Here is a 25,195-nt window from a genome sequence, read left to right as displayed (position 1 = left end):
TTGTCTGGCAGATGCGTCAGTGAGGCGAGTTGCCATTTCCCTCGACGGAAAGACCGGATTTCATGCCCTGATACTCCTTGTATGATTTAGATTTTCAGTTTACTTTACACCTGACATACAGAGCCATCGAGATACATCACTTTGTTTTGAGTATCAAAGAGACTCTGCAGTAGCCTGGTCTCTATGTGACACACCTTGAGATCCCTCACCCTCGGATGCGAGCTAGGGTAGTCATTCAGAATACGCAAAAGCTCTGAATGACGTATGCTGACTACTCCATGGACAACTCGCACAGGACGAGATTACGAGAGATACATGCGGTAACCAGGCTTCAAACATCACACCCTCCATGTAGTCACCCAGCGTCACCAAAAAGGACACGATGTAACGTCCCTCCACCCACACCCTCGTTATGTGCAGAAAAGCCGATTCAGCGAATGGACCGACGAGATCTTAGAGGAGGAAGCGGAGAAAAGACTCCTCTGTAGTGAAGACATCACGACAGTGCTCCACAAGATCTGTCACAGCAGTAGAAAGTCCGGCGTATAATTTTGTTCATGGCTTGTTTTACGTTCGGCATACCATCGAGGCAGAATTCAAAGTATAACAAAGTCCTTGAACATTTATCGCCCATACCAGGTGGATGCATTGCCACAGTGTAAAGCTTACTATATATATATATATATATACACGAGAGTTCCTCTACCATCAGGTACCGCTATGAAGGTCGAGATTCAAAAATGGGTGTCAACAAAGAACGCGATCGAGTGGTACGAGACTGATCGGCTGGCGAAATCAACCCTTAATTAAAAAATAACGGATCCCGCATAAAACAGTGCCTTCCAGTTGCTGTGTCAATGCGTATCACAGACCGCTTTTGCTTAGCAAAGCCGCCACCGGAATAACAGTTTGTGGAAACCTTACAACGACACCATCCCGCTTTTACACAAGTCGAATGACCCACAGTCCTCACCGCAATGAGCGATTTGTGACCTCCATTTAGTGGCCACATAAACACTGGCATCACCATACCACGGTGACATAAACGCTTTGGAATAACTCTTGATAAAATTACTTAAACACCTTGTACCTAGACTATGATTGAGAGAAGCCGACCGCCACTCCATGAGACAAAAGACGCTTAAAAAGGCCATGGTTTACCAATGGATAAATAGGGTCGAGCACGGCAGCCGGACGCGAGTCACAACTCCGTTGATAGGAAACCAATCAAGTCCAACTGGATCGTCATTGCGGCTATTATCGCCCAAGCGAATCCGGTCATTCGCTAGCCTCCAACGCCGAACGTCCCGGTTGGCTGCCTTGAACGAGGCCACCACTAACGCCGACGCGTTTGCGCTGCAGCTACACGCACGACACCTTGGACATTCGATAGGGCTGTTGTAAAAAGCGCAAAACCAATATTTCCACTATCGGATGCGGGCATCATCAACCCCTTCCCACAACCCTAGTCGTTCATAAAAGGATGCATCCATAGCTAAGATTGGCAAATAAAATAGCCACGTAAATGTATTTCCCATCATGTACAACAGATGATACAGCAGTATTTAGGTAAACATATTTTCAGTAAATAGGGAAGACAGGAGGCGGAAGGGAAGCCTCCCACTAAGTGTCGATGTCTCCTCACATAACCTTGTATCGACCCCGGTTGGTCAGACTGCTGCTTGATTGCTGAAAATAGAGATCAAACAGTTAGAATACCAGTATAAGGGATGGAAAGTAAATCATTTTAGCCATATAATTTTCCCCAACCTCTCTAGCAATCATTAATATCCCGTAAGTAAATACGGAAAAATGGAAGAGGACCTTGTTAGTGCTTTAGGTTTTGGTTACGGGGCACTTGAGGCTCCACCACTGTACCTCTGCCGGGCGATCTGGCCTCTGGGTCAAGTCAGTAGCCCATCTTCAGCCCTTTTGCACGCCAGCAATACATATTCTGCCCGAATACTATGACTTCTTTGGTCTTCAGGGAAATCTCGGAGCGCTACATTGGTGGCACCGGAAACCGAACCCAATCCTAAGGAACAGCTACCCTGATTTCTACTGCTGAGTGATAAACCTTAGTGTGACGAAAGAAGGATATATGCTAAGGATGGGAGAATCTTTGACGACTCCTAACAGAAGGGCTAAACATGACGTCTACCTTCGGCAACTACCCCAGTCCCGTATTCTGCAGGGATGTCATTCACAACTGAAGCGACACTAGCTGTGAACCATCAGGAAAAGTTCGTTACAAGCTGTCTATCTTACCTGCCCCACCTCCCAACTAACTACATAGAACCCAGATAGATTAGCTGGACAGCACTGAAGCGAGAACAAGGTGACAAGGAGGAATAGACGCGGAATCTGATCCCCACGGACTTATATTAAACCACTGTCCTTTATTAAATGACTGCTTTTAGGCGATGGACATACGTGACGGCCAGCACAGTCCACGTCCCCCAATACAGTTCCCAAACGGGACGAAATTTCAGATAAAGCGGAATTGTCAGGGGGCTCAGTCACACTACAACCAAATGTTTTCTCAGCTGCATGCAAATTCAATGGCTGGTGCGGTTGATTCGCGGGCGTATTTCTTACAGCGCTGACTACGTTGTGATGGCTGACTCGAAAGGTTGACCGATGGGAGCGCAGAGGAGGGGAGGGGAGCTATACAACACTTGGATTGCATAGCTCTTAACTTTGCTAACAGGCTACTTAAGGTCTGCCATTGTACCTCTGACGGGCGGCCTGGTCTCCGGGCCAGGATTGTATCCCCAAGCCCTTTTGTACGTCGATAATACACAGTTTGCACGTGTATTGTGTCTATTCGTCTTTGGGAAAATTGCGGGACGATATAGTAACATGACCTTGTTTCGATAACCAATAGATTGCAAAATGTCATTCTATTGTTAGAGCCTACGCGATTGAAGAGTGTGTTTAGCACTTTCACCTATCCGGTTACTCCACAAGTGTAAACTACACTTTGCACCAATAAATAATGATAAGTCTATCATCAACCAAGGAGGTCAAGCTCGAAGGCATTAAGGGAAACGTTTGGTCACCTATAATGCTGATGATGGTCAAAAGCGGACCGACTACGTTCTATCAGTTGAAAAAAATGTTTTCAACCACACTAATTTGCCTTACTACGACCTTAGAGGTCAATTCAATGCAACACTAAGGCCACCCCGTACTCATAATGAGGTTACTTTTAGATTCGTATACCTTAACTTCATTGCTTCGTCACGGGTGACTTAGGAAATAACAACACCAAAAAGTGGCCACCACACCAAATCTCGATTGCATTGTCACCATTAAAAGGGGATAGAATATTGACAACGACCTGAACATTATCCAGCTGAAGTCTACATTGCGACAAATACCCTCTCAGGCTCTACAACTCAACGAATCAAGTGAGCAGATGCGAGTGAGGGAAATGAGGGAGGTATGGGAGGCGACTCACTAATTTGACGAGCTCCTCCTTGATGATGCGCATAATCTCGGCCTTGGCAAGTTGGATACTGCGCTCGTTGGTAGCCTCGAGGCAGAGGTAGAGTGGTCGCTCGTCGCTCGAGTCCACGAGACCTGCTGCAGCCGCAGCCGAGGCGGCGGAGATGCCCTTGCCTTGGGGGATGTAGACCCCGCGCACCGAGACCCCCACGTCACAGTACTCGTTCAGGTGAGTTAACAACTCCCGTCCCGTAATGCGCCATCGCACGTTCTGCGGAAAGTCGTTGATTTCCAACTCCTCCTCATACCTGTGCACAAACAGAGGAAATTCAGCTCGGGGCCAATAAAATTTGCCAAAATGTTAACTGAATGCCTTGTACGTAACTCAAACCACCGTAACCAGACCACCGTATTGGTAGAAGTGAGCTATACTCACGCTACCTATGTTATCATTCTCCCACTAATTCTACATGTTTATGATATGCATACCTCCGGACAAAGTCTGTAGCATTGTTAGCGGCAGCACTGCTACCCTCGTCGTCACCATCGGCGTTAGCAATGGACGAGGACTTGGAGTAGCCCAATTTAGCGTTGAGTCGCTCTGCGGCCAGTTCGGCAGCCGTGCGGCCAGCGTTCGGCACCCCTCCCGCTGCCGCCGCCGCAGTGCCTCCTAACACCGTTTTCGATGCGCTCGTGCCAAGACCGCCCCGCAGTGCCACCTGGTTGGCCTTCTGTCTTGCCAACTCCAGCTGCGCGGCTATCTTCGGGTCCAGACTGAAGAAATATGAAAGACGGGGACCAAATAACAACAGATACTGAAGAGCAAGTTGATGTTTGCAACAGTAAACAACAGTAGTTTTGAGATCCTTTCTAGTCTATTTCGAAAAATATCAATACCTTCCATCAAAACTCATCAGATGCACGAGGGACATGAATCAAATGGAATTCCGTTGTAAAGGAGACTATTAAAGACCATAAACTGTAGCTAAGTCGCCAGAGTCCATAAGTGATTAGCATCACTCACTCAATATCTACTATTGCCGTTTCAAATAGTGTAAAATTTCGCATCAATAAAATTTTGCCTCCGAGGCCTAGTTAAAATAGGTGATTGCGCAACATGTAATGGTCCCTTCGAAGTTGCTTCGAGGTGCGGTGCCCAATCAATGCTTGATTTCCAACAAGATAGAGAAGTTCCGTTAATTCACGGGAGGTTGGGTGTCTAACACCAGTTTGAACGAGTAATTTCAATTACTGTTTGAAAAAGCACATTGACAACTTTCCAGTGCCACATATAAGTGCGCAATTCCGCTCCCTCAAAAGGTGCCATTGCCTATAACGATGAGCAATGAATTGCAAGATCGCAACAGGTTCGTAATGGGACCGAGAATACATGAATATGCTAATCGCAGTACTACCGACATTACAGTAGACATTGAAGTGAACTACATAATCAAGATACTCAGTTTACAGCTATGTATCACCTGACCCACTTTATAATGCAGTCCCAAAAGGAGCACGAATTAATCTACCTGCAACCCGGAAAAGTTGGCTTTCGAAGTATTCCAATCCTCAGATTCCGTAACGTTGGTAATAAAGTGAATTATCCAAAGTGAATATCAATTCTTTCACAGATACTTAGAAATGTGACAGTAACAATCTAAGAACCGTGTAATACCAACATCGAACACATTACATCAGATTGTGTAGATCAATCGACTTGGAGAACACGGTGCCTCAACAGTGTAGAAAAAAACAAATCAGGAAATAATAGTGGAGTGCCTACCCCAGCTCGCGGCAACTTTCATCGGTCACTTATTTCAAGGCTAAGAGTACAGGCCCAACTACCAAATAACACTTTCGAGAAAATGAAATAAATTCCAGGTTGAGGTGGGGACTGTAAACAACTGGGGTTTCCGTGAGCTTAGTCACAAAACGCGTTTAGCAGAATTTGCGCTTTTACGTCTATATTCATTCTGCAGGTACGCCGTGGGACAGGAATTAAACGTCATGGCAACACGCTTAGTGCTAAGACTGGTAGAACTATGATGGTTACCTACGAACAAGCATGAACATGGTTGTTGGATTGTGGGTATACCAATACCGTGCAGGTGGAGGAGGCAATGGAAAAGCAGACTTGGCTTGAAAACATATGGTGAAATCAGGACTTACAAATCAATTTAGTGTACGAACAAATGATTTCATTTGACGATAATACTGTCCCTGAGCTTTTAAACATTTGTAAGCATATGCCAGTACGAGATCTTTCAGCATGGATAAACAAGTAGATGAAAAAATATGTCATACAGAAGGCACGAGACAAAGCTTACGAATCAGTGGACGCATTGGCCTCCGCGGCCGACTTGGCCACATCAATGACCTTCCGCTTGGAGCTGAACATGTCTTCAATCTTGCTGTCCCAGTCGACACCGCCAGCACTACCACCCTCAGCAGAACCCTCGTCATCCGAGTCTTCGATGCCTAGGGCGGCCTTGGCAAAGCGACGCTTGTCACTGGCCAACTGCGCCTCCACCTCATCAAAGCGGAAGCCCTTCCCACGGAAGCCGGAGCCACTGCCGCTATACACCTTTTTACCCTCCTTGACACAGAAAAAGGTGTTAGAGAGCGAAGTTAGAGGAAGGGACACTCACCATCATCATGCGCTCCTTATAGGCCTGGAACATGAGGTAGAGGTCCTCGGGCACCATCTGACCACTCGCGTTGAAGGCCTTCACCAGATCTGCTGAGTTCTTTTCCTGGTCCGGTGTTATAAAGGTGTACGCCGTGCCCTTCTTTCCCGCACGACCTGTTCGACTGTAAAAGGCGAAAGGCAAGCATTTCAGGCTCATCAATTTTAGAAAGTTATCACAAGTAAAATATTTATATCTGGCTTTTAAGTCTGTTGAATGTGCAGGCACATTCAACAGACTTAAAAAATATGCACAATTTCTAGCCTATCATTAAATACAACTTACCCAAATATCCACATATCATGTTAATAACGGGATGTCATTACTTTCGTTCAAAACCAAAAATAAAAAATTACGCCTCCCTTTTAACGAGAATTGAATGGGCGTGAAAAGATATGATTAAAACATTTTTTATAGCAGTAGTAGACAGCTTGAAAATAACTTATTAGATTCATTCTTCAACTTTCCGTTACACCTAAATAGCGGAGAATCGACGCTTACATTTATCCTTCAATCATCATAACTATGAGTTGAACAGAACACTTGAGAATCGACAATATCGATGGCAGTTGCGGCACATAAATGGAACAATTGAAGGACGAGCAAAATAGACTGGCGTTATGTTTCCAAGGTCGGGTTCAAAATGCCATCGCAGGGAAATGGAACCTGGTCCTGGAAGTAGTCCTGGGCATTGATGTAAATCTCGCTTTAGCTTTTCTCCTTAAATCGTAGGCTGTAAAAACACAGATAGGGGCCTTAATCTCAAATACGGCTTAACAGAGTTATCCCATGAATAGATCATTAAAATCGGTTGAGCGAAATTTGTTTGAAAAGTCGTCGTGATGATGATCCGCCACAATAACTTTTCTAAACATCCAAATAACATGATGGCATATGTCCAAGGAAGTACGTGATATGGGGCGGCTCCTCTGATAAAATTCACTTCCAAATTCTGCAAACCTGCATCATGAAAGGCACAAACTCAAACGTAAAACTGCAGAGGCATCCAACTTGCCCGAGAGGAAAGAATTATGACAATTCCATACGTCTACCTACAACTCTAACAGCCTACGTCAAATCCAAAGGAATTATGGAAGCGAAAAACACTGAAAGTTATTTATGACTAGAAATGACTCTGGTGCCACACAGATAGATAGCCCTTCATATATTTGACTGCCTAGCTTTCACTCCTTCGAACGAAAAAGTGTAGACGTGGTAAGATGGGACAATGCATCAAGCACTAACCCAAAGTAAGCAAGAAGAAAATTCATACAAAACGAGTAGTTAACCTAGTGAAAAACGCTGACAACGAGTTAATTACTTGTAGCCCCGAAAAATTTAACCAACTTTAAAATGTGACGGAATTTATTGTAAATCGCATTTGAATGGGGAAAATACCCGCAGCGATGGACATAGTCCTCATAGTGGTTGGGACAGTCGTAGTTGACCACAAGCACCAGGTCGGCGACATCAAGACCCCGCGCTGCTACCGAAGTAGCAATGAGGAGGCGGATGTTACCTTTCTTAAAGTCGGTGATCACAGAGTCACGATCATACTGATCAATGCCACCGTGCAGCGAGAGACAGGGGTACCCATAGTTCATCAGCACTCGCATCAACTCGTCCGCACTTTCCTGTTTCTCAACGAAGACTAAAACGGAGCCCTCCTCCTGGTAGATACCCAACAGCTCCAACAACTTCATTACCTTCTCCTCCTCTGTCTGCAACACCGCCTGCGCAATACAAAACAAGTAAACATACATATATGCATAAAAACAAGGCAGCTGGCATATATATATGGGCTAATGAGAAGAGGCACTTACAACTTTCTGAGTGACGTCGGAGCAGACAACGGAGCGACCACCAACTTGCACTTCGATGGGTAGGGTAAGGGCCTTGCGAGCCAGCACCTCCATTTGACGGGGAAAGGTGGCGGAGAACATGACAGTCTGGCGGTCCGGTCGACAGTTGTCCACGATGCGCATCACCTGTGGCTCGAAGCCCAGATCGAACATGCGGTCGGCCTCGTCCAACACCACGTAAGTAGTGCGTCGAAGATTAGTCACTCGACCTAAAATCCCACACAGGCGCGTGTAAAGCAATCATCACTCAAACACTCGTTTTGAGAAAGCCACAAACAAACTTCGATTTTGAAAGCACTTGAACCGCTTAAGTGGGTTGTGTTACATACATTGTTAGTCATTCGACATACAATCACATGCGGCAATCGGTCGAGCTCACCATTTACTGAAACAAAATCGGAACTTTGACCGAGCCGACTTCAATACAAACGAAGCAACGTAGCAGTTTGAATTTAAGATTGGAAATCATACAAAATACTGACTTGGAATGGTCAAGTGTAAAAAATAGGCCAATGTATAAACCAGCTCACCTCTACTTAGCTTTAGTTAAAAAGGGGAATTTTTACGTCAGTTCATCGGTTGTGTTATTCAAACAACTGGTTTTCTATTTTAAAAGCCAAAAGTTAAGAAGTAGAGAAGTGAAAGGTAGCAAGGTGCGAATGAAGTAAACCTCATCAGACGAAAACTATCCTCAATAACATCGGTCTTGAGAACCAGTGGGCCCTTATTGGGAGCAAAGTGAATCTCAACGTCACTCGAGGGCAAAAACCGAAACAGTGATTAGACTAGAATTTGTATGCATGAATCAGCCTTGAGTTTAAACCAACTGAGGTTGCACAGCCCATATGGAAAAGCATACGCCTTGGTGGATACTGCAGTTTAACTAGCTGTTTAAAGATCATCTAAGCAAATCGTTCCGGAGCTCATCATGACAAACAAGCTGATGAATGCATACAGTTATGGTTAACGTCAGCATGTTAGGTGTACCCAAATAGACAACTGTTAATTGCAGAAAAACGCAACGATGTAATTTTCAAAATACCTCCATTGGCAGCGAGCATATCGATCATGCGTCCGGGTGTGCAGACAATGACCTCGGCACCGCGTTTCAGATCAGCGATTTGCTCGGAGATACCTGTGCCACCGTAGACACAGACACAGCGGAAGCCACAGGTCTGACCCAGCCGCTTGGCCTCCTTGTAGATCTGGAGAGCGAGCTCACGGGTGGGTGTAAGGAGGAGGGCGATGGGGCCATCACCGGGCTCGAGGGGCGCTTGATGTTCCAAGTGGCGCGCCAGTGGAACAAGAAAGGCCAGTGTCTTCCCGCTGCCTGTCTTTGCAATGCCTATCATGTCCCGACCAGACATTATAACTGGCAAGGATTGGCACTGAATCGGGGTGGGCTTTTCAAAGCCGCTCCTAGCACAAACACAGTGAAATCAGATAGATTTGCTGTGTATAAAAAACCAGGTATCTATCCAAAATGTTACTTGAGCGCGGCCAATTCAGTAAGTTTGTCTACACTTTCATCTCTTAAGTGAGTGGAAAAGGTACGCGATGAGGGCTATATCATGCAAAAAGACGCTGATGTGCCCATCAATCTGATACCGAGTCAGTAATACATGCGCACTTGATGTGAAGTGCTAATAATGAATGATTAGATTTCTCCAAGCTACTTAAACACTTCTGCTGTGTGCATATGTGGCAATCTGTAGGCTGAGCTATGATACAGCAAGAATCTACTAAATGCAAATAATTAGCCCTTAGAAAAACAAATTATGGAAAACAGACCTACTGCTTGCTACAAGAGATTGAACGAGACTTCCAGACACTGAGAATTCAATGACAGTAAGGGGTCTGTGTGATTTATGACAAACAAGTGCTGATAAGCAAACAAATCTCTAGGCTGTATCAAAAGTCTAAGGGGTGTTTTTGAGGTACTATGTTACATTCTTTGTAACAACATAAAAGGCAACTTCTAAGAGAATTTGGAAGGCACGACAACTCAGTAAATGAAATAATCTAAACGACCATTTCTGTATTTCCACATATATTGGCGGCCCCTAGTCCTATTTATGATAAGGCAGAAAGTATATATGCAGATAGCTCTTACTTGAACTAACAAAAGTAAAATATTGGTTTTAAATGAAAAGTGCATCGAGGTCTTGTTTTCAGGACCTTAGTGGTTCACTTAGATCATTTACTAATAAAAAGTAACGGATCGGACATTTTTCCTGCTTCTGCTCGGATAAGCCTGCTGTGATACCCATCACCTGAAATCAATTTAAGGGCGTTACGATTACGCAACCAAGCGAAATATTCTCGGGCGTCCAAGGCATGCATGATATCCAGACACATTCGAGTACGGTCTTCGCTCGAAGTAAACATATACCTGGCAAGGAAGGCTGACAAAAAAGGGTGTATTTTCCTGGAATATTTAGGGTTTTAATATTCCGCTTAAGTACCTATAGGACGGTTAATCGACTTATTTATAAGATGAAATACAAATTCACAAACACAAATAGACAACAGTGCTTCAACCCAGTAAATTACTAAAAAAACTAGCAGTTTTTAAGGTTAGAAGGTGGTCCCGGAATTTTGTTCTATATAGCGTCGTTCAAACTCTAAAATACCACGAAAATACGCATAAATCTATTATCTACCTTTGCTTCTCTTCGACCCTACCGTAATACTTGCCATTTAAAATAGATTTAAGGGCGTTCAAAATGTTCGAGCACCTACAACTATCCATCAAGCCACCAAGACTGTTATACACATCCTAAGCAATAAGATGATAAAGCTGATTTACTTCTTCAGACAGTTCAGAAGGCGTGCAGACACACCCGCCTGCACCCAGGTTTTGATTGGCTTGGGACAGTCTTTACCCCTCACATGGATGTTCTCCAACTGCTGACGGTAGACCTTCACCTGCTCCTTCGTCATCTTCGCAATTTCGGGTACCTCAACATAGAAGTCCTTTGTGAAGGGCTGATAGTCGATCTTACTGTGATCCACCGCCCCAAGTTTTTCGCGCTTCTGAAGTTGTGCCAATGCATCTGCAATGGAAATTCTCTCCTCCGGTTCAGGATACTGAAAACCAATACAAACTTCAGCTGGAGCAGGTTTATAGGTATCGAATACCATGGCAAAAGTTTGAAACCTCATTAGAAAATAAACCACTTATTCCAATTAAGTAAACATTCATCCGCTTTCGCTTACATAGGGCATGTCAACATCCTGTTCGTCCTCATCGAGGACTAGTTCGCCTCTACCGACCTTCTTCTGAGTTTTCTGGGAATCCTTAGTAGTAACGTTATTTCCCGGCCCCAACTGAGGATTTGTTACGAGTCCTGGAGCCTGAATGAGACCAGCAGGTGTTTGAACCAGATGAAGAACAGTGGTATCATCTACTTGTTGATGGGCCTCCTTACTGACTTCCTAAAACAAAAAAAGGAAAACTAAGCCATTGGCTACATTCTAAGCCAATAAGTATGTGAAGAGAGTAATGACGACACAGACCTGCATGTAAGCATCGAGAGGATCGACCTCATCCTCCTCCTCTTTTACCAAGGTATCTTCCTTAATCACTGTAGGAGGTGGCACATCGTCATCATCATCATCCTCCAGGGACCACTTCTTCAGTGAACGCATCTTGATGCCGTCAAGAAGCTTGCTGTGGGCTGTCACCACATCTTGCTTCAAGCGTTTTTCACGTCGTTCCCTTTCAACACGCTCACGACGCTGAAAGAGAGACGACTTCCTTTCAAATCACGTACGCTATTTAAACAGTAATATATTCAGTAAGGGGCTAGAACGAACTTTTTGCATCTCCAACTCAAGACGCTTCTGTTCAGCGTCCTTATCCAACGTACTGTCGATGATGAGCGCACCCTCAAGACCTGAAACACCAGAACTAGACTCATCAGCCCCCCTGTTTTGCGCAGCTTTTATTTTGGACAGAGCCTCCAAGGCGACGGAGGAGACACGTTCGCTTCTTGAAGGGGTACCATCTTTTTGTAAGGAATTTGCTGCCAGCAGAGAACCGAGCGAACTGGACGAAGAGCTAGCGAGGACTGAGCTACGATGGTGGCGATAATCCCTGGGCGAGCGAGAACGCGAGCGATCACGTCTGTGACGCCTGTGATGCCGGTGACGACTAGAACTGCGAGAGCGATGTCTCCGAGATGAACGATACGGTGATCGGTCGTGTCTAAAACAGATCAAGATGATAGAAATTAGATGTTTTACTGAACCACGGCATCACATCAAAAATAATGTATTTTAGACAGATATTGGGTACAACAATGGTTAGTGCTTTAAAATCCCTTTCATATAAACCTGTGTCCAAGTCTTCCGCCAGTTCCTAAAATGATAGCATAATTGGAACCTTACATCGATCGATCAGCCGATCATTTTTGAGGGTATCCATGGGACTTCGTCGCTATTGATGGAAACAAGTATCCACCTGTGAGAAAATCATTGTTTTTTAACCCCAAATAAACATTCAAAGTATCCATTAAACAGAATATCGAGTACAAACACACACCATACAAAAACTCACCTCCCCATAACCGAAACAAACATGAGGCGCCAGAATACTGTGGTGACTAAAACAGTTCATTGCATCCTATAATTGTCTGAAATTGACACTGCGCCTGCTCAATCAACTCATTATCAAAATTTCTACACTTAAAACTACCAAAAGGCTTTGTCAAATAGGTAATCGTGGCCTCAACTATTTGTTTAGTTTTGTTGGCTTTATGATTTTAGACGTTAATGTGCAATTCTTGCATGTAATTTGCTGTTAGATCGATAGAATGGTAAAGTTTTCACTATGTAAATCTATTGTTTTGTTGATATTTGCAAAAAAAGTACCCCATTCCCCAAGGGTGCATTTCACAAACCCCGCTTATAGGCACGTCTCCATAAAATTAGGAAATAAATACAAAATGTCCAACTTCTCCTACAACAAGTTGAACACTGTAGTATCTCTAGTCTTACTCGGAGGTATAAACAATATTTAACTTATGTCAACTATCAAAGCATTACAGCAGCCCCTCTCCTCTTTTGAGCGTCTTCCCCGACGCCCACCTTCGTCAACCTCCCGCGTCTGCCATTGCAGCGTATTTTGTGACGTAATCGGCACTCAAGAAAAGTAGGAAATAAACCAGCCGTGCCAGTGGTCGAATTTGCGTGCATCTGAGAAAACGCTTGATTCCAACAAATTCACTGGTACACATTGGCAATTCTACTAGATCTAGAGTCTCGTCCTGTTTGGAAAATGGGGCAATGCACTGTCCTCCTACTGCTGGAGACTATATGGTGCTATGCAGCAAAGTCGTGAGCATATTGACCTAAAATTGAGTCATTTGGTAAAGGACGACGTTCAAAATAGTTTTACATCTATTCTTCTTTGACAGTTTGGTCCCATTTCAGTGTTGACCAGCCCTATATCTACCTGGGCTTTCTTCATTCAGGTATCAAAGACTGCTACGTAACGAAATTTTGACTGGCTTACAGCCACGGCTAGTGTCGTTTCAGTTGTTAGTAGCATTTTTATGGAACAGAGGACTAAGGTAGTTGCCGAATGTCGACGTCAATTCCAACCCCCCTGTTTACGTCTCCACTACCACTCTCATCGGCGGCAGATGCCCATCTTCTGTCACGTTACGGCTTGAAATTCAGTAATAGAACTCGAGGGAACTGTTCTTTAGAATCAGAATCCTGCCGCCATTTTCTTGACGTAGAAAGGCAGAATCAACATTACCCACGTACAGAAGAGCTGAAGCTACTGGCATGGCCCGGAGTCTATGCCACCAAGTGGAAGTGCAATCTGTGGAGACTTAAGTGTCGGCGCGATCAAATGCCGAGTTTGGCATCCAAAGCATTAGGGTAGTATGATTTGATAAGTAAATTCTTTGCACACACTGCCAGATGTTCAGGCGCTCGGCAATCATTTATGTTTTGATTTGACATTTTTTTAACTGTACGTTTAATTAATTTGGTACTTCATTATATGTAAGTTGTACTTCCTCTGTGATGCGGCTGAAGGGTAACAATAGTATCCTCTCAACGCTTCTGTGGCCATTTGCCCATGTTCTTACATGCTATTTTGAGCTATTATGAATTTAGCGAAGACTCAGGACTCTGCGGTAGGAAGCACTATAGTGTGCCAGTTAGTGAAAGCGTCAAAATTTTAACCTTTCAAGACAAATGATGAAAGGTTATAGCAAGTTTGCTCATTAGATGGATGAAACCTTAGCCGACTCAGAAGTACGGGAAGAAGTGCGGCAGACAGCACTGTGTAAGTTCCTTCTAAAACATCCAAACCCCAAGAATACTTTTAACAGCATAGTAAGGCTAGGTGACTACGCTTCATTAAGTCCAAAAGGAATATCATTTTACCTATGTCGGCCATGTTAGAGGGGCCTTCGTTGATAAGAAAGTCCATGCTCACCTTCATTACGACAAATGAGCCAGCGCAATCCAGACTTATGCATGCAAGTCGTATCTTGGTGCTCACATACTCAACGTCGAATTGTAAAGACGTCTACCTCGACGTCTTTATTCATCGCTTATCTGGTTGGGTGTTTAATGGGATCTGGACCGCACGTACGTAGGGCAATCGAGGTTATAAAATAAGCGGAATATGATTTCCAGAGGGCCTCTTCATTGGTTCATCATCATCGCTACGATTTTGCCTTATTCCCACTCTCGCTTTATGCGGACCTTTATGTGTTCTGTTAATTTCCCTTTTAACTTTTTTAAATAGATTTGGCTCGACCCGCATTTCCAACATTGTGCCACGGTGTGATCATCGCATTCCTTCCTTCGTGGGCATAAAATACGCATCCTTGCAGTGATTATATCTGCACCCTTTCAAAGTCCCTCCGCTACAAAATTTGGTTTAGCGCACCTAGGCTTTTGTGAAGACGAAGGCAAGATATCCAGACAGATTATGCATTGCCGACGTACAGTAGGCCTCGGGAAGCCAGGCCATAGGCGCAGCTCCGAAGTGGGCCCTTACCAAAACCAAAAGTCCAGCAAACAACCAATGCATCGTATACGCTCGTGGAAAACACAATATTTATATTCTCCATATGTTAAAATTATTCAAACCTAGTGATTTGTTGGTGACTGCCTGACAAGAAACAATGCCACTACAAATCCACATACAAACGTGGTTCTGATTGTGGGCATGCTGCAAAGTTCAGTTGCATTAATTTAACCCTTTAAGAGACTTCGACCGAATCTGCTCTAGATGATGTTCCATGGAAGAAAAAATAATAATTAGAATCAATTAAAGATACAAATTGTTTTGACTCAATTTTTTACATGTGAAGACGGGTGTTGTCAGCTAGTAATGGAAAGGCCAAAGGGTCCAATCCCATGATGGTGAGTCGCACCGGTAATGATCGTCTTAAAAATTCAATAACTGAGGAAAATGTCCTCAAATCATAGAACAGAGTCGAACTTGATATTCGTATCCATGTCGAAGTAGGTGTATGCATGCAATTAGATGAGACCTGAGACCGGATTTCACTTTCACTGTCTTTTCACTCACATCCTACCTATAAAGAGTTGTTATTGACAAACAGTTACTACAGTAACCGTACTAGTGGGTGTCAGTGGAGTGCTCACAGCTCTTGGCTTGCGTCGTAGGCGTGGCCTAGCACCAACAGACTCTGCGCCAGTGACCCCCCCCGAAAGTGATTCATTGTCTGTGTTTTATGGCACTGGAGACCAACGGATTCTGCGCACACTCTCGTGTGCTTGAGGAGATTAAAGCCGTGGTCTAGCTGGCAAATAAGTGTAAGTGATAAAGGGTGCTGTGACAAATGGACTGAGCTCTTCCTGACGCATTTGAGGTACTTTCACGGCGCAGTCATCTTTGAATTATAATGCATGGGTTGTTTGAGAAATTGTTTTGGCTACGCGGACACCTGTCATTGTACTTCCCCCCAAAGAAATGGCCTCGAGACCATGCTAGTAGCCCCCAGTCCCTCTGTAAGTCGACATTTCATATTCTGCTTAAGCTTTATACCAGGGGAATCTTGGGGTGCTGCATTAGTAGTACCAGAAATCGAACTCGAATTCAAAGGACAACCACCCTGATTTCAACTGCTGGATGAAAAACCCTAACCTGACGGAAGAAGGGCATACGCCGCGAATGGGGTAATCTGCGACGACCCCTAATAGAACGGTTGAAGATGACATCTACCTACAGTAACTACCTTAGTGTCGTGTTCCGCAGGAATGTTATTTACAACTGGGGTGACACTATCCGTGGCCATGAACCATCTAGAAAAGTTCGTCACAGAGCTGTTTTCGGAGCCAGCTTGGAGATGTAAAAGAAGTAAACACGTGACCCCTCCACTAATTGGCTAAAATCCAGATCGACATGGCTGGGCAGCACTGAAGTGGGAACAAAGTGGTAAGGAGGCATATAGGACAACCATATTTCAGCGAAATTGTTTTAATCCTCACCCCTTAGGCTAGTGTTCTTGCCACTAGCGACGAACATACGTGACGGCAGTAAGTTCCCCTTCTCCCAATACATTTCCCGCATCTTCAAGGAAGTCTTAACTTGCTGCTGAACAACCGGAATTTAACAATACGTATGGTGTCGAATAAACCAGGAGCCTATTATTGAATTGCTCCATCATTTAGATAATATTAAAATAAGATTGATGGTCAGAAAGTGCACAGAAATTAATGTCCTAGAGCTGATTCTTGACTCATGATGTCTTTCAAGAGGGAATCACTGAAAGAGACTGGCCATCGAACCTAGACTCATATGCTTGAACGAGGTCTTTCTGGAGGTAATGCAAAAACGATCGGGTATGACTATTGTCAGGCGGGAGACTCGTGCACCGATCAGATGGCACGTGTGCACGACTACTCCACCCCTTCGAATATGCATTCGTCTTGGTTTATTCGAATAACAGTGGAACGAAATCTTAACCTCTCAGGGGCCTTCCTCATTAGTCTAAGGATTGAACAACCAATAAATCTTTAAAGCGAATTCTTAGAAGGCAAGGATTGTTCAAGGAACAAATCAGTTAAAATACTGGCATAAATTTGAAAGCATTAAAAAAGAGGTCAAGATTACGGGGATTTTTCCCCATCACAACCAGCTTCCTGGTTCTTTAAGTGGCGTAGCCAATCAGTTTCAAATTGTAAACGAAGCAGTAAATCCAACAAGTCGGGCACTTGGGGAAGCCATTTGCATCTCATGGCCTAGTGCGCCTTTTGCGAGAGGTCAAATAAAGCAATAAAACTGTTTAAAACTGCTAAGCTAACAAGGCGATTGTCATTGAATTCACGTGGGGATGTCAACCAAATCCCTCTCCCATTCAAGAGGTTTTGGAATCCACGTATAAACACCGGAAGCAAGTCAACAAAGCAGCAAATTAAGATTTCGGTATGGCTTGACACAGGCCTTTAAAGACAACAGAATTGAAAAAAGGAACGACGATCCAATGGTAAATGTTTATTCAAGATTGAAACAGTAGGTGAGCATGGAGGGAAAGATGCTCTGGTGTTTGTAAATTGATGTCTCCAAGAATGGAGAAGATGCGTGAAGCAGAGTCGACTTGTTATTCTGACCTGAATCCATCAGGCTGGGTTCATTTCGATTTCCTTCGATGTAATTGCCCCTAGATACAGGGCACCTTCAACAATGTTCGTTGTTTACTCCTCAATGCTCCTTTTTGGATCATTCAGGCTCCTTATTCACTTTTCTTCGTCGACACGGTTGCCAACACTTGTTTTGCACATAAAGAAGTTTGGATTTGGCAGTATTTCACACTGCATATTCCTCTTGGTTGATGAAATTTTCGGAAATGCATTTTCACCTGGAAGTAATGTCGACTACCTCCATGCATTCAGCATAAGCCAACCATTAGCATTCCTTTTATGAAATTGCACGACAGTTTGAAAGCCTCGCAGCTTTCATTTTAAGAACCAATAAATCGCTTTTGTACTTAAAAAGACGCAGCTCCCCTTAAAACATAGGTGAATCGCAGTGAATGTGGACACAGTGAGACCTACCGAGCTACAAGTAACTACCCGCTAGAATGCGGGTTCCCCAAACGCTCAGTGCCCCAGATTTCTGATTTCTCCTTATAATTCATTTAAGCATTACACCGTTTTCATTTTTGCTCTTAAATCTGGCTAGCCTTGAAAACATCCACCCGTAAATGTATACGTGTGACGCGCATACAGAATTGTCGATCTAATGATGTCAACTTGCATCATCTCCGCTTGACAAAGCAGTCACAAGGAATGCTTTATAATTTAACTTATCACATCGGTTACCATTGTAGGTCTCGCGAAGTAATCTACCTGACGTAGTCACTCTCGAATCCTTCCTTTTAATCATGTTAGCACAGCCTACTTGTTTCAACCTCTAGAGTGTCCATGCCAGATAGACTCAATGGAGGGGGGTAGCAACTGCAATTTACCACACGGTACGCTCGGACCTTTTACCATTAAACATTCCCTTCTAAGCTTAGCATCCAGTCTTTCACTTTTTTGATTTCGGCTCACCCCAACTTCCCAGTCCTACTTCCCTGTCGTTATTCAGTGCTGAGTTTACTAGTTCCTGCAGATGAATGTTTACTTCTGTTATACGCTGGTGTTTATGTTCTTAAGCCTGGACCCTTTCGAGTTCCCTATCAGAGCAATAAACAGACGACTACTGTGGCACACGTGTCTCCATTTGCCGACGTGTTCAAGTGAGCGAAGGAATATGGCGGTCGCGCATACGACAACGGGCCGGCCGGGTGAAGACGCCATGTTGCGTACGTAAAACATTTGACCTTATAGTGATGATTTGCGCACCTAAAGTGTCTCTGTTGGCCAACCAGGAGGAAGTGAGTGGGAACGTGGCGTTCAAGAATGTTTGAGGATTAGACATTGAAGTGAACAGGAGTGCTATCTGGGAAGTGGGCAGTAATCAACGCTTCCTTTATCCCCTTATTAGTGAAATTGTTGAGAAGGAATGTCCGACTGAACTATGTTTGTCAGCGTTCTAACTAGATTCGTGTCAGATGCATTTGGCCTTAAGGCAAAAGCAAAACGTGGTAAAAGGAAGAGATGTAGTGTTGACTATCCTTACTACACTTAACTAATAAGTCATTTCAATGATAATTTTTTTTCATTCAATTAATTCCCGATCCTCATCAATATAGTTAACGATGGGGAGATATCACCCCATTCTCCGCCTCCATCGCTGGCTTCGCCTCATCATCGTCAACATCATCGAGTGTGCTCTCCTAAATCTGTCGCAAGCCTGAAGTGGCTGTCACCTCTTCTTGACATTCGTGTAAGACAATTATATGTTTCTTTCACGGCGATGGGTTTGAGAAGAGTGGGATTCGCGGTAAGCTATTGCTTCTGTGGCAGAGTATCAGCGACTTCAGTTAAGTGATTACTAGCTTTTCTTACAGAGAAACAGCATGAAGAGACTTGATCAAAAACACACAACCATTCATCGCAAGTACAGCGTCTCCCCTCTCCCTACGCGATCCCCCTGCTCAATAGCATTGCCGATAAGAGCTTGTGAGACCAAGAAAAATAGCACCACGAGACCAAATTACTTCGGGCACGAGATCCGGGGAACTATGGTCATTCTCCTGCACCCTCTGAGCTCATTTGCTAATGCCGTACTCACTTGCCTGACATAGAACCTCACGACCTTATTCCTACTTCCACAACAATACTCTTTAATCTGTACTAACTTTTCTCCTTTTTCCCAACCCGATGGATTCTTATTTCCGTTCCTTTCTTAAGTAGCTAATGATAGAGGAAAGAAAGACCAAAAGTTGGTGCAATTTGCCTATCGACGCAACGCCTTCTCCCGAAGAATGACAAAACTCCAAAACAAAATGGCAACACAAAAATGTATATAATCTGTCCTATGAAATAGTACCATTTCTAATCCGTTTTTTTAACGTCCCCTTTGCTTTCCCCCCCAGGAAGATCCACGACGGAGGGGGAGGAATGCAGCTCAGAGCGTAGCTTGGGAAGCTGTTGCCCCCGCCGCGGCCTCCGCGATGGACGCAGCTGCAGTGGTTCTGTGAACACAGTCTCCGTAGAGGCAGAGATGGGCGAGAGCTGGAGACGGCCGACGGAGGTGAGATTGAGAGCCGAATTACTCTGTTGGCGGCGCTCGGAAAGTGATGGGAGTGGCGTCGTCATGGCCGACGGAGAGTCGGGGCCGGAGGGAAAGGGGCCCATCGGAGGCACGCCTGACAATGGACGACGGGTCCGGCGTGCAGGATTGTGGAATCCGCAATAGCAACATCGAAAAGCTGCAACAGGAAGTTTTTCATAAGTACTGGATATCCAGGAGTAGGAAATTAGTTCGATGGAATTCCATCAAAGTATTGTTATGCGGTGGAAGTTAGTTCGTGCGCGGATAATTGGCTTACTCACAAATAAGTACACCATGGAGACAAATCAGCTACTTATGCCATGAATTATCAATTATATTTAAGTAAATGAAGTAAACGTCATTTATTTAAAGAGATTTTATCCACAAAATAATATACCCGCCTTAATATGACACGTTGCCAAGCAAGGAAATCAATTTAGAGAGCCTGGTTGTGTGATCGTCTGTAAAATGCTCCCTTTCATCGACCTCGTACAGACATCAGTGGAAGTTGTGAATTGATGGAGTTACCCTTAGGTGAAAGGACACTCGGAAAGATCTTCGACCTACTACAATGGCGGCATTGGATAACAACCCCTTTAACTCCGATTTTCCTAATTAAAAAAGGTTATAACATCGGAGGTAAACCGTTTTGTACTAATAAGTTCCCCATGCCTCAATGCCTGCGCCATCGCCATTAAAGCTACCCTGAAACTGAATGATGGTATGGGCATATTACGTATCCCCTTGCCCGCTGGTTTTAAGAAAAGTTACGGACAACATTAGCCCGAAAACTGCTAGATAGCACCTACAAGAGGAAATGGAAAACTTGTTTCAATATTGCACATCAGAAGGGATGGTAGGGAATCATGTCGGTAGAAATAAGGCATTTGAGTGCGGAGAAAAATAATTACCATTTTCTATTCGGAGTACCGATAACCGTTGTAAAAGTGTGATAATACTCTCCAACGACAGCAAATCCCAGGGGCATTCAAAGTCAGGCCCGATTCAGTACAATGGCATCAGAGGACAAAAACTCATCAAAAAAGGGAACTATCACACTTAAATATGGACTATGTATGTCCGCGCTAATACGTCCCCTACCTATTGTATCACCGCTAAGCTGGTCGAACCAGACAAGAAGACGAAACTGACAAAACCTGTTCGCATCTAGGCGTGTTTCGAAGTGGTTCACATAGACCAATCCCCCGAGCTGTCTGTTGGCAAGACAGTTAGCCTGATAGGCCCAACCAACAATCGGCTAATGGCATTGACTTCCCATCATGGAAATACAAAGGGGTTCTCCCCATGACCTGGCATTGCTTCGAACGCACCTATAGGAATGCTGAGTCCCGCTCAGTAAACCTCTTACGCTAAAGGAAGTCTTCAATGGCAAGACACGCACTTGAAAGGGTTCACCTGTCGATAGCACAGAGCCGTGATCACGGCACCGGCCAGCACAAACAGTCCATGGTACCTTTTGTTTAAAATACGTCCATAAGTTGTTAAACCTACGCCCCCACTTTGAATGCCTTCGCCGGTGATCACTTCTAATGCAATTTTTTGCATAAAGCTCCAAGCCCAAAATTAAAGATGTTCACAAGGCTACTGATAAGCTCATGGGCATCAAACTAGACAACCTTCAGTGCGGAAAGTGATTTACTGCACATAGGTCTGAGTCAGAATCAGTGGCACAGATGCATGTAATTGTCAATTGAGAGTTGAGATGTCGAAATGTACATAGGGCAGACATCTCAGCCTAACCTCTGACCCTACCGGTAAATATCCCCACAAAACATCACAACGTAGGTCACAGACTATGACCGGTTGTGACAGAGAGGATCCATAAAACAAAATCGGTAAAACAGGTGCGAATAATATAATGGGGCTTTAAAAGCTGCGGTACGCTCTCACACCAAGGTTCATAGTCAACGGTCGGCCATGCTCATCAGGAAAGGAAGAAGTAGACATGCAGGCACACGTACATACACAAATACGTACCTTTATGTGAACCGTTTTGCCAAATCGCAACGAAAATGAGGAGGCAGAAGTTAGACTCTAGTTGGGAATTTAGTTAATTGCTTTCAACATCTTGCACAGACATCCAGTGCACCCGATTAAACTGTTAATTATGAACATTGCGTACAAAGTATAAATGAGTACGCAATGAGGTATAATGCTGTTAAAAAATCATAAAAAACACAAGCCTAAGGAAAGTCTACGAGACCTGCGATCAGCGCATGAACACAACACCTCTTAGCAGTTGTCAAAAGTGCATATCGACAACGGTTCCCATGACCCTCCAGGCACTTGAATTTCGTGACTTCAACTATGAGGATACTTCAGCAACAAAGGGTGAGGACACGAAAAAAAAAGATTTGAAAGATCAGAGAATAATCTTCTCAGAAAGGTAAGCATTTGCAAAATATCAGACAAAACGCTCCGAGCTAAATGAAGGTGAGTAATCGGGACTCGAAAGACGTTGCAACGGGGTGAGAGGCGTGGGTTTGGCTTGATGCAAGACTAACGAAAAAGTTTCAGGGGAACAGAAGTATGAAAAGGTACAAAAATAAAGAAGAAATAACAGATACCTATGTATTCAAATTCCTCCGCAAGAGCCATTCCATTATGGCCGGAACATTGTTGGCAGATCAGAGCGTAACGACGATCAGGTCCGTCACCGACGAGAGCGTCAAACACGATATCGAGTATCGATCGGTGGCGTGGAAGGATAGGGCGATGAGTGATTGGGCCCTTAACAGGCTGCGTCGTCGTCGGCTCCACGGCAAGTGGAGGTTTCGAGAACTGTGGAGTTTGCATCCCGGCTGAAAAGTATCCACTATTTATTTTTAATGAGGAAAAACCAAGTTTTTAAAGTTAAGCGTTGGGAGAAAATCAAGGTCAAGGTAAGGGAATGTGTACAAACAAGACGCTATCACAAAAGCAGCGGCCACCTAGGCTGTTTTTGACTGTTGAGCAAGATGAGGAAGTTTGCCATCAATGGAACAATGCCAAAAACCGTACGGTAACAGTGGAATCGTAAATGAAAGCGAGTAGAGGAAACTTTAAAGGTGCGAGATAGCGCTTTTATAATTTGGTGTAAGATAACAAAAGGTAGAAAATAAAAGCGCCTCACTCTGTATGGTTTTGAGTGTGTTTTGGGCGGTTAAATTGCCGGGGTCGGAACGCAACTTCGCCGTTGTTTCTGCTTCAAGGCTGGCGATTCTTGCATCCTGTTGAGTCTAAAGATCTAATATCTAGGCAAAAAAGCGACTCACAAAATGGTCACGTACGATAAGTCCTAGTGGATCAAAGCGCCTCAGTAGCTGTTGAGTTTTATTGTATGTCTCCTTGCTCATCACGTCTTCCAACTAAAATGTTGTTTCAATGAAAGCGGCATCACCCACAATTAGTCGTTTCTGTTTTATGAGAGATTTCAATTTGCGATCTATTCAGGTAAAATGTAGAAAATCATAACATGCCTGCGCGATCTGCACTCCCCAAATACCATAGATTGACCAAATATTTCAACAGCCATACTCTAAAGTAAGGCATCGGAATGTAGAGGACTTACATAAATGGATATAAAACAATAAATATGGTAAATACAACTTTTCCTTGAGTTCCAGATGGTCGGACAAGAAAATATGAAATAACCACAACTGTGATGTAGAGGATTGATGCATAAAATATAAGGTGGAAGGCAACTCTATTTGCGCTCAAAACTTTCGATGCCTTGAGTTCTTCAAGAATTGCAATGTTCTATCACACCTGTAAGAATACTAAGGCACATTTACTGAGTCGATGTCCTCAAGCGTTTCTGATACAGATCTTTGTCGACGCTTAAAAAGTTGTGCTTGATAAAAAGTAACTAACTCGTAGTATGCTATTTAGGATCCCCTTGAACGAAGCCATCTGAACAACAAGTCATCGGACCAACGCAGAATATTGAAAAAGGGCACATACCTGGCCATTAGCCTTTGAAATAATTGGTTGTTAAATTGAACTTGAAAAGCCCATATGAGCTAATAAATGCAAGCCATTATTTAGAGGAGTTTATGTGTATATGTGTATATGTGTACCGTTCTCGGCCTTTTATCCCTATCCGTACCGTATGTCTTGTAATGTGCACCATAGTGGGGGGCCATTCATGCAATTACTGATTTATGGGGTGTCGTATTTCTAACACAAAAAACTTCCCGGATTTCTGCATTTTTAACATCAATTTACAGCGGCATAAAATATTTTTTAACCAATCATTTTTTGGTGAACTTTTGGGTGATTTTCTGCACCAGCTTTATTGTCAAATCATATTCACTTCATCAAGATCGAAACTTGCGAATGCTGAAGGGTCCGCTTTGTAAGTTAATCAGTGGTACTCCGAGTCATTTCTACAGACCTGTAAAATGTGTTAGTAAGGGGTGTCTGCTATTAATAAATGGTAGAGCTCAGAGGGTATAGGGATGGGTGAATGTTTGCGACACAACGATGATGGTTGAAGTCTTGGAAACCGAGGAGACTTTGTAGGAGACAGAGGGAGTTAAATGTAATACGATAGTGGTTTATCCCTCGGTTTTGGTGAAGCGCCACTTTTGTACTTTGAATTAGTCCCCTTGTACCTCGCTGGGTGGGCTGGCCTTTTAAGCCATGCCAATAGCTCAGACACCTTCTCCGTGCTGAATATATATATATATATATTCTGCCCGAGTATTTTGTCTTTTTTCGTCTTCAGGGAGTCTCAGGACGCTACATAAATACATGATTGTTGCGTAGTTAAGGAGACTAATTCCATACAAATTTACACAAGAGCTGCCAATTGTGGTACTGCTAAATAAAGTCCGACCCTAAAACGGTCGGTTTACCCTATGGTTGCTTTTCCATTTCACCGTTGTTAGAGAGTCAGCCATCTAAGAATCAGCCATTAGCCATGAATGAGGGCCATGGGCCACCTTCTAGTCAGCACCTGATATTGGATTTAGTTTTTGGCTATACATCTCACAATTGAAGTTGCATCCTCATGGTGAAATGCATTGTGAATA

The 25,195-nt window shown here is 43.9% G+C and overlaps 2 protein-coding genes across 2 annotated transcripts; both read right to left on the bottom strand. All coding sequences in view use genetic code 11, as the record gives it.

Annotated features, from left to right (window-relative positions):
* Window positions 1-3,232: 3,232 nt before the first annotated feature.
* Window positions 3,233-12,428, bottom strand: EGR_03212 (putative ATP-dependent RNA helicase DDX46; the record flags this gene model as incomplete). Its single annotated transcript, XM_024492461.1, has 13 exons — window positions 3,233-3,394; window positions 3,464-3,758; window positions 3,940-4,224; window positions 5,778-6,046; window positions 6,099-6,261; window positions 7,536-7,870; window positions 7,961-8,208; window positions 9,042-9,387; window positions 10,892-11,089; window positions 11,219-11,437; window positions 11,519-11,740; window positions 12,007-12,209; window positions 12,392-12,428. 13 exons carry the CDS (start codon window positions 12,426-12,428, stop codon window positions 3,233-3,235), a joined length of 2,982 nt encoding a protein of 993 aa, XP_024353135.1.
* Window positions 12,429-19,939: 7,511 nt separating this feature from the next.
* Window positions 19,940-24,071, bottom strand: EGR_03211 (hypothetical protein; the record flags this gene model as incomplete). The annotated part of the gene is made up of 9 exons (XM_024492460.1): window positions 19,940-20,253; window positions 22,748-22,981; window positions 23,293-23,398; window positions 23,435-23,527; window positions 23,564-23,604; window positions 23,654-23,697; window positions 23,731-23,918; window positions 23,954-23,998; window positions 24,033-24,071. The coding sequence occupies 9 exons, from the start codon at window positions 24,069-24,071 to the stop codon at window positions 19,940-19,942; spliced, it is 1,104 nt and encodes a 367-aa protein (XP_024353134.1).
* Between the last annotated feature and the right edge of the window lie 1,124 nt (window positions 24,072-25,195).

This window comes from Echinococcus granulosus (genome assembly GCF_000524195.1).
Source record: "Echinococcus granulosus chromosome Unknown EG_S00016, whole genome shotgun sequence".
Taxonomy (NCBI): Eukaryota; Metazoa; Platyhelminthes; class Cestoda; order Cyclophyllidea; family Taeniidae; genus Echinococcus; species Echinococcus granulosus.
This window is presented reverse-complemented; position numbering and strand designations above follow the sequence as displayed.